The 12,500-nt window shown below is 43.7% G+C and overlaps 1 protein-coding gene across 1 annotated transcript in view; it reads left to right on the forward strand.

Moving 5' to 3' along the window:
* The window catches only part of LOC137802196 (neuronal PAS domain-containing protein 3), a 218,638-nt gene that overhangs the window by 131,044 nt on the left and 75,094 nt on the right, over positions 1-12,500 (forward strand). The window contains 1 exon segment of the mRNA XM_068599854.1: positions 7,251-7,340. Within this exon segment, the coding sequence (XP_068455955.1) occupies positions 7,251-7,340 (90 nt within the window).

A 12,500-nucleotide genomic window follows, 5' to 3' on the forward strand; every position in this document is an offset into this window, starting at 1 on the left:
AGGAGAGAGACTTCAGCTTTAACACATGAAGCATAGACTTCTATACAACCAGAGGAGTCGCCCCCTGGTGGTCAGGAGAGAGACTGCAGCTTTAACACATGAAGCATAGACTTCTATACAACCAGAGGAGTCGCCCCCTGGTGGTCAGGAGAGAGAATGCAGCTTTAACACATGAAGCAGAGACTTCTATACAACCAGAGGAGTCGCCTCCTGGTGGTCAGGAGAGATAATGCAGCTTTAACACATGAAGCATAGACTTCTATACAACCAGAGGAGTCGCCCCCTGGTGGTCAGGAGAGAGACTGCAGCTTTAACACATGAAGCATAGACTTCTATACAACCAGAGGAGTCGCCCCCTGGTGGTCAGGAGAGAGAATGCAGCTTTAACACATGAAGCAGAGACTTCTATACAACCAGAGGAGTCGCCTCCTGGTGGTCAGGAGAGATAATGCAGCTTTAACACATGAAGCATAGACTTCTATACAACCAGAGGAGTCGCCCCCTGGTGGTCAGGAGAGAGAATGCAGCTTTAACACATGAAGCATAGACTTCTATACAACCAGAGGAGTCGCCCCCTGGTGGTCAGGAGAGAGAATGCAGCTTTAACACATGAAGCATAGACTTCTATACAACCAGAGGAATTGCCCCCTGGTGGACAAAGTTGTCTCCAGGTAACAATCAGTCGTGGTTTAGGATAAAATGTGAAAACATTTTTTTTGGCCTGGTGCCTGAATCCCGGTAAAGATCGGCAACATTACGACAAGAGGAATATATTAAAGTATATGAAGCGTCTCTGAGTGATGGAAGCAGGAAGTCTCCACCGTCAGCTGGCAGGCGTCCAGCAGACAGAAGCAGCTGACGGAAATAAAAAAACGGGCAAATATTTTGTTTACAGCGGCTTTATTGCCGCGGTGCAGCCGAGGAGCTGCTGCTCCAGTTGTTCCAGTGGCTGTTAATGGGAGAACTGGGAGCCGACCGGAGGAACCGAACGAGTGAACTGAGCCTCACCGGGTCGCACCGTAAAGAGCCATATGCCGCCGCACATCCTGGCTCCAGACCTCTTTTTCCCTGTTTGAGTCGTCGTACGAACCCCAAAATAATTCCAATACTTGTGTTTATTGTTTGTATTTGTTCAGCAAAGTCTTGGGAACAAAATGTATATCCGCAAAAAAATCACTTTTAAAAGATATTTTGATCATAACTATGAACATCCAGCATGATGTGAGCCAGATTCCCCAAAAAAAGCCTCCTGCAGCGTCAATAAGACACCTTTATGGAAAGATTAGCACCTAAAGAATCAGAATCTGCAACAGAAATCACAATAAAACAAAGTCTTGTCCTGTTAGGAAGGAGCTTCAATCAAAAAGCTGTGAAAAAAATAGAAAAATTACATATTTTATGACAAAAGATTGTCTGAATGGGGCATGCTGGGTATCAAAATGGACACAGGAGGATTCGCGCACATATTCCAAAAGGTTAATGTCTAAAATGAACCGTCGCAGGAGGACGAGTTCCTTTCGGCCGCTGCTGCGTTTTAAAGTTGAAATCTTTTCTTTCTGCTCTTTAATGTTCGTGAACTGTTCTTTGTTCCTTTAATCACTTCATCCTCCTCTACTCTGTTCCTCCACGTCTTGATTTGTTGTTTTCCTATTTATCACACACACCCCTTATTTTTCTGTCCTTTTTACAATTAATTTGTTCTTTATCTCACACACACACACACACACACACACACACACACACACACACACACACACACACACACACACACACACACACGTTCTACTTTTCCATTTGTCATTAGGAGGCAGAGAGCTAGACAGTAGCATTTAAACCGCCCGTTCTGAATGGTTAAAAGATAGCCTCATCTGTTGTGTGTGTGTGTGTGTGTGTGTGTGTGTGTGTGTGTGTGTGTGTGTGTGTGTGTGTGTGTGTGTGTGTGTGTGTGTGTGTGTGTGTGTGTGTGTGTGTGCGGGCGATCGATGCAGTAATCTGTGGAGGTGGGAAGCAGAGGGAGCGAGCCATTCAGCAGCGCTCGCTAATCAATTGCAATTCTTTCTTTAGCTGTCTAAACGCCTAGATTTAGACATTTGTGTGTGTGTGTGTGTGTGTGTGTGTGTGTGTGTGTGTGTGTGTATTCTCTATATGGGTTCCTCTAAGTGTGTGTGTGTTGCTGCATCACAGGGCAGTTTGTCCTGCAGGTGGCGCTACAGGAGATGCTAACACGTGAAGGGTTCGTCCTCTGGGGAGCGAACAGGAATTCACCATCTTTGTTTGTTGAGATGTCTCACTCTGGACTAAACTTCTGAAACAACAAAAATAATCCATTGTGTCTTTTTTGTTAAAAAAAGAGTTTAGAGACCAGATCCCAGAACAGAAAATGTGCGTTCATCTTCTCGCCTTTTTTCTCAGGGATCTTAAACGCACCTCATGGTCTTCATCGTCGTTCTTCTGCTCGCTCCAATGTTTCTAAAAGCTTCTCCTCAAGTTCAACTCACGTCAAATTTTAAGTCCTAAATCATTTGATTCACATCTCTGACCCCATAATCTGTTCTATGAATGGATGAATTGATTTATTGATACGTATCCGTGGGCTTTTAATGGGTTTTCTTGATGGATTTATGTGTTTTTTAAGGCTTTGAAACCTGTAAAATGTACTAATTAGTTTTCCATATGTTTCTGCTTCATCGGTCTAAATGAAGGGAGAACTTTAATGGTGTTTAGGAAATAAAAAATAACCTTAAACTCTTTATTAAACACATTTTTATGCCCTTAATAAATGACTCGATATTGATCCGTTAGGGTGCTTTTCATCGTCTTACGTGACGCTTTAAGTCATGTTTGTTATTTATGGATTTACGACATTTTCACAAATTTCTTTCTGACATTTTAAAGATCAAACAATTGACCAATTAATCAAGAAATATATTTAGCATATTAATTAAGAAGGAAAATCATTTGTTTCGTCGCAGCTCCGACTATTACACTCACTCACGAATACATTAATTATCCCCTAATAAAAAACCCTTTAATGACATCATCGTTAACGAGTAAAAAAAAATTAAAAAAACATTCTTTAAGGTCGAAGCGTCGTGTCTGTCGGGTTCAGAGTTTCACTCTCAGGCGGTTTTATCCTGGTTAATAGAACAAAACATTTCATTATGACAGAGCACTGAGAGACAGGAAGCTCACACACACACACACGCACACACACGCACAACACAACACATCAATACAATACATCCACACACACAGAATAAAATAAATAAATGTACAATCAAAATTGCAATTACCTGCAGAATTTGTGAAGGGTAAACAAATCTGTGCCTCGCCCCCTCCACTCCCTCGCTCCCCACACACACAAACAGACACACACACACACACACGTACACACACACGGGGAGCGGTGTTAGCGTCCTAGTTAGCATGCTGAAATGAATACAGTTAGATCCAAAGCAATTTCCTTTTATTTATCTTAGCAGCCGCGCATAAATAAAGGCAAGGGCATCCAGACAATTAGCATAATTACTATGAGGCGGTCAGACCTCTGTGATTTCATAAAGACACACACACACACACACACACACACACACACACACACACACACACACACACACACACACACACACAGAGGAATGAAATGCGTAAGGTGCGTCTGGATATGTGTGTGTGTTTCAGAGTCAGAGGAGATAGAGACGATGACTGTGTGTGTGTGTGTGTGAGTGCCGTCAGTGGTCTGGATGCACACACACACACACACACACACCTTTCAGCACATGGTCACACATATCTGCACACACACGAACATGCAGTCATATGCAGTACACACACACACCAATCTAAAGTCACGGTGTGTGTGTGTGTGTGTGTGTGTGTGTGTGTGTGTGTGTGTGTGCTATTAATATGCAAATACAAGTGGAACAACAACAAAGGTAGAGAAAAACACTCTCCACTTAACAGGCTGAGGTCAGCTGATGCTGGTGTACTGGTTTCACTGGTTTACTGGTCTCACTGTGTGTCCGTCTGCTTTAAGCGGCAACGTGTCCATGTGCGTGATCGGTTTGGACGTAGAGACGCCGTACACGTCTCTGGCGTCGACCTGTCAATCACCCCGTGGCCCGGGAGCCGCTCAGCGCTTCCTTGAAGCCGGCTGCGGCTCCTGCAGAAGAAGTGTCGGCTCCTGAGGCTGGGATATTGCTCTCTGAGCGTTACACCGACCTTTTCGTGCACCTCGCGACCTCCCCCCCGCCCCCCCGACCTTTGGGAGGACCCCGGCCCCCTCGTGCGTTATTCCCGGTGTAAACCCGAGCAGGCGGCTGAAAACAACGTCTGGACTGAAGCTCTGCTTTGCAGCTCCAATAATCTGAGGCCTGTTTAACCTCCGCCTGGCAACCTGGGACTCAACCAGGCAGCAAGGTTACGTTTGTTTACGGCACATCTCGGCCCGTGTGTGTGTGTGTTTACATCAGCGCCGTATCAGCATAATTTATACACACACACACACGGATTTCCACCTTTCAACTCGCTTTTCCAATTCTAATTAATCCGTTTTTTAATCCCTCTGAATCGGGCAGATTTGCTTCCCTTCACCTGCAGCTGGAACCTGGACCTCAATCTGGAAAGAGGAGAAACTCAGCGTGTGCTTATCGGCACATCTCGGCTTCCTGCTATCGCTGCGTCGCGTTACTTTTTAAAGAGGCTCAGACGTCACATGACTCTCACGGGCCTCTGAAGCTGTGTGTGTGTGTGTGTGTGTGTGTGTGTGTGTGTGTGTGTGTGTGTGTGTGTGTGTGTGTGTGCTCGGTGGAAAACAATGGAGGATACGAGGGAGCGAGAATGAAACCCCTCAGAGAGGTTGAGGCGCAGACGTGAAGATCATCGGCTTATTGCTCAGCGAGCAGCTCCTCACACGGCTTTGCTTGTTTTGAAGCCTCAAGTTTGGCGTTCTTGGCCGTCGCCATCTTGTTTTTTTTGCAACCAGACAACAGGAAGTGACCATATTTACGTAGAGACCTGTCAATCACTCGTGGTCAGGAGAGAGAATGCAGCTTCAACACATGAAGCATAGACTTCTATACAACCAGAGGAGTCTATCCCTGGTGGTCAGAAGTCCTGATAATATTATAGGTTACTTCGTGCTAAGCTAATTAGCCTCAAACGTTTGTTTGAATGGTCTGTAATGTCGTTGGGGAAACGATGCGCTGGAGGACAAAAAGACATTTCATGTTGAAGGGCGACAACATTGAGAGCTGCAAACCTGGATCAGAACACACACACACACACACACACACACACACACACACACACACACACACACACACACACACACACACACACACACACACACAGACATGAGTCAGGGTGTGTGTTAATGAGCAACCCAGCATGGACGGACATTGATGAGGCTCATTGACGATTAACATCTCATTAGCATCTCGTTAGCTGAGAGGGCAGACTGAGCGGACACACACACACACACACACACACACACACACACACACACACACACACACACATATCATGGCAGGTTCTAGAGGTTAAAGGTCGTGTTTGAAACATGATGATTTCTCCCGTCATCGCTCCGCTGCCCTTTACAGTTTTTTTTGTTCCTTGTTTATTCTCAACATTACCGTGAGAGAGCGTTAGAGCTGACTTCAAAATAAAAGCATCTGATTGTGATCGGAAATGTCAGTCAATTATAAATGAATAAAAATACATAAATATGTTTATTAAACATGTAAATGTTAGAGAAATAATGTTTCAAATTCATCAATAAACAATACATTTAAAAAATTCACTTCAAAATAAAAGCGTCGTTCCAGTGAACGTGACACAATTTATTTGTTTCAGTCTGTCAATAATAAACAAACAAAAAGACATACGCAAGTAAATACAACTAAATGAGTAAATATCACGTGATGAATAATCGGTATTTCAAAAAATAATTTGTCAAACTTATTTAATATAGAATACATTTCCAAAAACTTCAAAATAAAAGCAGACGACCTGCGTGTGACGGAGATAAGACATTCTGAAGTGGACTTTCAAAATAAAAGCCCCTAATAAGGCCGCGTAGGAGCTGTGTTCCCTCTGAATTCAGATTAGTTTACAAGAATGAACACACACACACACACACACACACACACACACACACACACACACACACACACACACACACACACACACACACACAGAGACCTGGTGTATCAGCAGCAGCAACAGTAGGGAACCATATGTAATTAACCTGCCTGACCTCAGGAGTATTAATGTCTTTGTGTGTGTGTGTGTGTGTGTGTGTGTGTGTGTGTGTGTGTGTGTGTGTCTGATTCAGTGTATTGTGCTCAAGGAGTCGAGTGTTCTGCCATGATCTTCACATAACGACAGCATTAGACACACTTTGATCTGTGTGTGAGTGATTGCGTCTGAGAGTGTGTGTGCCCGTGCGTGTGCATGTGTGTGTGTGTTTCTGGGTGTGTGTGTTTGTGATTGTGTGTGTCAGTGAGATTCTCTGCTGAAGTCGAGTGTTGCGCCGTGATCCTCTCATAAATACACCATTAGACACACCTTAGTGTGTGTGTGTGTGTGTGTGTGTGTGTGTGTGTGTGTGTGCGCAGACACAGCCCTCCTGTGTAGTAGTACTGCAGTACTGTTGAAGTATACATTACTACCAGTGTTTAAAAGTAAACGTTGTATATTTCATGAACAAGTTTTAAAGCTCTAAAAAAAAATCTCCGTGCTACTTTCCCACAATGCAATGCTCTGCAGGTAGATGACGACTGCAGCCGCGTTTACTTTAAAGTATCTATAAAAAAAAAAATTTCAACGCCAAAGAATGTCGTCAGCAAAGGTTTTTAAGGCTTAAGTTGTTTTTTAAGTAACATTTAACTCCGTGATCAACGTCTTCACTCATTAATATTCATCTTCAGAGAACTTTTACATTCTCTCTCTCGTTTCCCTCTGAGATGGTTGAGTAGTTTTCTTCTTCTGTTCTGTTTACTGGCCGGCGTGGAGCCTTCAGCGCCACCTTCTGACCAAACTACAACCAAACAACATCACCTCCTTCACATTGTTCTTGGTGCAAAAACGTCTTTACAATTTGCTTAAAAATGTAATTGAAACACAGCGAATGGTCTAATTGTACAATATAGATTGTGTTGTCAGTGTGTGTGTGTGTGTGTGTGTGTGTGTGTGTGTGTGTGTGTGTGTGTGTGAAGTGACTAAAAGACGTCTCTCTGTGTTTCTCTCTTCAGTCTCTGGACGGTTTTGTATTTGCACTAAACAAGGAGGGACGCTTCCTCTACATCTCTGAGACCGTCTCCATCTACCTGGGACTGTCACAGGTGAGTCACGCACCTGCCTGTCTGTGTGTGTGTGTCTGTGTGTGTGTGTGTGTGTGTCTGTCTGTCTGCGTGTGTGTCTGTTATGTCTTGTATCTAGAAAAACACTCAAATTGAGCTTCTCAGTTCACTCAAAGCGGTTTCTTGCTTTGCAAACTCTCTCTCTCTCTCTCTCTCTCTCTCTCTCTCTCTCTCTCTCTCTCTCTCTCTCTCTCTCTCTCTCTCGTCATTACCAAAGACAATTCCCAACAAATTAAGGCTCATTTCAAATCTCATCAGCTCGTCGGACGGTTGTTGATTTGTGCAGCGAGCGACGACGCATATTTTATCCCTGTGTGTGTGTGTGTGTGTGTGTGTGTGTGTGTGTGTGTGTGTGTCGGGGACACTTCATTGTACTCTCTGTGTGTCAGCTTGGTAACGAGTTCTGAGTCTCAATTGGTTCACTCTCCACCAGTTCCTGTTAATAGAGACGAGCGTCCATTCTGAAGGTCGGCACGTCGACCTTGGAGGCGCTAATAAGTCAGTATTGACATGCTCTGTCTGTGTGCGTGTGCGTGTTTGTGTGTGTGTGTGTGTTGCTTAATTAAAAGGGTTTCAAACCGTCACATTTCCTTGTTCCTGTGCAAACCTCTCACGTGTGAATCCAGACAGTTAAAGTCAAGAAGTGCCGTGTAAAGTCCCATAAAAGGCGTCAACCTGCGGCTGGGAAACGTCGGCTCACCGCTTCATTTCTTGTCGCCACGAAGAACAAAAGTCTTTAATCTGAAATGCGGTCGTCAGCCGTCAGAGACGAGCCGCTTCCACGCGCGACGTCGTTGTTTTAAAGGTCGAGCGACGTTCGCAGCTTCTTCTGTAAAGAACGGAGAGCTGCTGTTAATCAGCCCTGGACTCACACGGAGGAGATTCCCGCGGCGCCTGAATGCACCGCGGCGCAGCGGTAAAGGTCTCGGCGTGTCAGACAGCATCCAGCCTGCCGGGTCCTTCCCCTCCTCTAACCAGTGAGCATGTTAGTCCATCACTACGGCAGGAACAGCATCACTTCCTGTGAGCTGACCATTCCTGAAAAGAAGAACGCCGCCTCCTGCGTCCATCTGCACCGCTGTGTCGCGCTCTGTGGTCTCCTTTGTGTTTCTTTTTGTGATCGTCTTCTGTCTCCTTGTAGCCAGTATGTGTCTCTGCATGCTGGGCGTGTCTTTGCAGCTGTTTTGTGTCTCTTTGAAGTTATCACGTGTCTCTTTGTAGTTGTTTTGTATCTTTGTTTCCATTTTGTGTCTCTTTGCTTTCTTTGTGAGGCCCTTTGTAGTTGTTTTGTATCTCTTTGTAGCCACTTTGTGTCTTTGTAGTTGTTTGTTGCCATTCTGTGCTTCTTTGTTTTCTTTGTAGCTGTTTTGTATCTTTGCTTCCATTTTGTGTCTCTTTGTTTTCTTTGTGAGGACCATTGTAGTTGTTTATGTCTATTTTTTAGCCACTTTGTCTCTTTGTAGTTGTTTTGTGTTCATTCTGTGTCTCTTTATAGTTTTGTGTTTCTTTTAAGTAATTAGGTATCTTTGTAATTGTTTTGTGTCTCTTTGTAGTCATTTGATGTCTCTTTGTAGTTGTTTTGTGCCTCTTTGTCATCATATGTCTCTCATCTTTGTAGTTGTTTTGTGTCTCTTTGTAGTCATGTTGTGTATCTTTGTGGTTGTTTTACCCCTGGTACTTTGCATTGTTGTACTCTTTGTGGTCATTGTGTGTCTCTTTGTATTCTTTGTGGGGCCCATTTTGTTTTAGGTCTCATTATAGTTGTTTGGGTGTCTTTGTAGCCACTTTATCTCAACTAGATGCCTCTTTGTAGTCATTTGATGTGTCTTTGTAGTCATTAGATGTGTCTTTGTAGTCATTTGATGTCTCTTTGTAGTCATTTGATGTCTCTTTGTAGTTGTTTTGTGTCTCTTTGTGGTCCTTTTGTGTGTCTCTGTGGTTGTTTTACCCCTGGTACTCGCCGTGAGTCTCTCTTTAGTCCTTCTCGTCCTCCTGGCTGACACTCGTCCCTGTGATTGATATTTTGTCGCTGAAGGACAGGTGGGGCCCCGGCGGTTTGAGCCCGCTAAGCGGGTCCACTAATCCGTCCGTGGCGCCGGCTTCCTTTTGCTGCCGGTGCGCTCGGGAGGCGGATGAAACGGGAGGTTGTTCGGTGGCGGCGGCACAGATCAACGAGCCAATTGTGGACGAGTGGCTGCATTCAGTCGGCTTTCTGAGGGAAAGCCTGCCAAGTCCTCGCCCGAGCCGCGGTGACATAATTGTGGGAATTTTGCCGCGAATGTGTGTAAACTGGCACACGGAGCTCATCGCTCATGCAGGCGGTTCTCACTCGGCCTCAACAGAACGGATAGATATGCAGACGCGTCTATTCATGTGTAATGAATGCAATCCTCAACCAGGAAGTAGAAAGAGGGCAAAACATTAAACCGGGAATTTCACCCAGCAGACTGTGTTTGTGTCACGTGAGTTCATACGATCATGGAAAACCTGGAAAAGAACTTTTAAAAGAAAGAGGCTCAAAATATCAGCAGCATACATACAGGCATCTATATGAATGTTTATTCTTTTAATCAAACTATTGTCTCTCATTCATTTGAGTCATTTAAGGTTTACTGTATGCTTTGAATCCTCATTGTTAGTTTAAATACTACATTTTATCACTTTGTACTGTTCACACACATTTCACACAATGTTTGCTCATGGAAATATGGTTTAAAGTCATTGAAATTTGGTTAAAAGTCATTGAAATATTTTTAAAAAATGGTTAAAAGTCGTAGAAAAGTCATGAAAGTTGTGTTAAAAGTCATATACATGTGGTTCAAAGTAATGGAAACTTGGTTAAAAGTTATTACATTTTGATTTAAAGTCTTGGACATTGGATTAAAAGTCATATAAATTTAGTAAAAAGTCATAGAAATTTGGTTTGAAGTCATTTAAATGTGGTTTAAACTCATGGACATTTGGTTAAATGTAATAAATGATGGGTTTAAAGTCACAGACATCCATTGGTTCAAATGTGTGTGAACCCTGTTAACGTCAAACCAGAGTTTAGACGTTGAATCTGGAGACGACGTCGAGCGCTCAGACGCTCAGACTTATCTGTACGTTGTTTTCTGGAATTGAACTCATATTTACCGACATGCATTAGCCCCGCCTCCTCCTCCTACGCCTCCTCCTCCTCCTCCTCTTCCTCCTCCATTAGTTCAATGTGAACTCCTTGTCTCTGTGAATTAGATACAGGAAGCTCTCAGATATGGAGGCGAAGAAGAAAAAAGGCCAATCAGTTTACCAAATTAAAGAGGAAGGCACATCACTCTCTCTCTCTCTCTTTCTCTCTTTCTGTCACTGTGTCTCTCTATCCCCCCCCCCCCCCCCTCTCCACTCCTGGATTAATTCCCCCTCCAAGATTGATTGATGATTTCTATCAAATAATTGATTAATTGTCAAATTGGGTCCCCTAAGCTTTCACCGCCGGCTCCGCTGAGCCGGTTATCTTGTTCTCTCGGCTTTTATCAGCTGCCGAAGAAGTGGCACGCCGACTCAAAAAGAGGGGGGGAGAAAAAAGAGAAAGAGAAAGAAGTGCGAGACGGAGCGAGGGGAGCTTGTCTTTGCCTTGTTGGAGTCTCACCCGGTAATCCTACATGTGTACACAGAGTTCGTCAACCTCCATCCTCTTAATTGCTCTTCCTTTCCTCCTCTCCTCCTTTTAATCACTGCCCTTCCCTCGCTCCGGCTTTCCTTCTTTAAAAGGAAGGGAAATATATCGCTAATTATTTTTTCAACTTTAATTAGATCGAGGAGGAGGAGGAGGAGGATTTTACTTCTTCTTTTTTTTTAAGCCTTTTGACAAATTGACGAGGTGATGAGTTTCCTCGCTCGGTGGCGGCGCTGAAACAATCTTCAGACGGATTTATGTGTGAAGAGGATTCAGAACGGTTTTACGTCGTTTTGTCTCGTCGGGGAGTCGGCGGACGCGGCCGGCCAATCAAACGGGCCGTTAATGGAGTCATTAACAAAGAGCGGCGCTGTAATTAAACACACACCATCATCATCATCACCTCCATCATGCACTCTTCTTCTTCTTCCTCTCCACATTGTTATTCTCTGCAGAAAGAAAAGTTGTTTACTTTCGGACGTTGAAGATTCAGTTCCTCAGTCGAGTCTCAGCAGATTAAATGTTATAGGACAGAGGATTTGTATTATTTTCTATTTACAGATGTTTTTTAGATGATTTAATTTTTCTGGAACAATTCACTTCAACAACTTCTCTTAATCGAGGTCACACGATCACGTCGGGGTCACCAATTTGTAGGCGTGTTATAATTATCGGAGCCTCCGGAAGATTTCAGTTCTCCAACTTCTCTCGTTCTCTTTATTTATTTAATAATCAACACGTAAAGGAAGAAGTGCTGCAGTTGAACTCGCAGGAAGTCGTCCAGTCGACTCGACAACCTGAAATTTAAGAGACGAGAAGAACATGAAGAATATCTGCAGTCTATAAGGATTCATATTATCAGTCATACTCATGGAGAACAAAGGGTGGACGACAGAATGAAGCAACAATGAAACAAAGAACAAAAAGAAGAACAATGTGTAACTTGAGGAGTGATCTGTTATTGAACATTCATTCATTCATTCATGAAATTAAAGCAGGTCTTACGTATATAACCTTTTTTCCCAATATCCTAAATATTTTAAGCCCCATTGTGTGGTTGACAGATGCTGCCATCTTGGATTTGTACTTTTAAGATCATTAAAAGGTATATTTTAGTATATTTTTATATTATATTTGTGTAAATCATGATGTGAACTTTTGTGTTTCACGAGACGGACTTCCTGTCGTTCTCTGTGCAGACAGACAGCAGGAAGACCTGTCTCTCTCTCTCTCTCTCTCTCTGCAACACCCTGTTGCTCCACCAGCAGTGTGTGTGTGTGTGTGTGTGTGTGTGTGTGTGTGTGTGTGTGTGTGTGTGTGTGTGTGTGTGTTAATATGTGTGTGTGCCTGTACATGCTAATGTGCGTGTGTTTATAAGAAGAGTCAATGCCTGCAGCTGCCCTCTTAGTGATCTAATTGAGACGTGTGTGTGTGTGTGTGTGTGTGTGTGTGTGTGTGTGTGTGTGTGTGCGTGTGTGTGTGTGTGT

Source organism: Clinocottus analis, unplaced genomic scaffold (genome assembly GCF_023055335.1).
Source record: "Clinocottus analis isolate CAN_PGR_092001 unplaced genomic scaffold, fCliAna1.0.p SCAF_5, whole genome shotgun sequence".
NCBI classification, from domain to species: Eukaryota; Metazoa; Chordata; class Actinopteri; order Perciformes; family Cottidae; genus Clinocottus; species Clinocottus analis.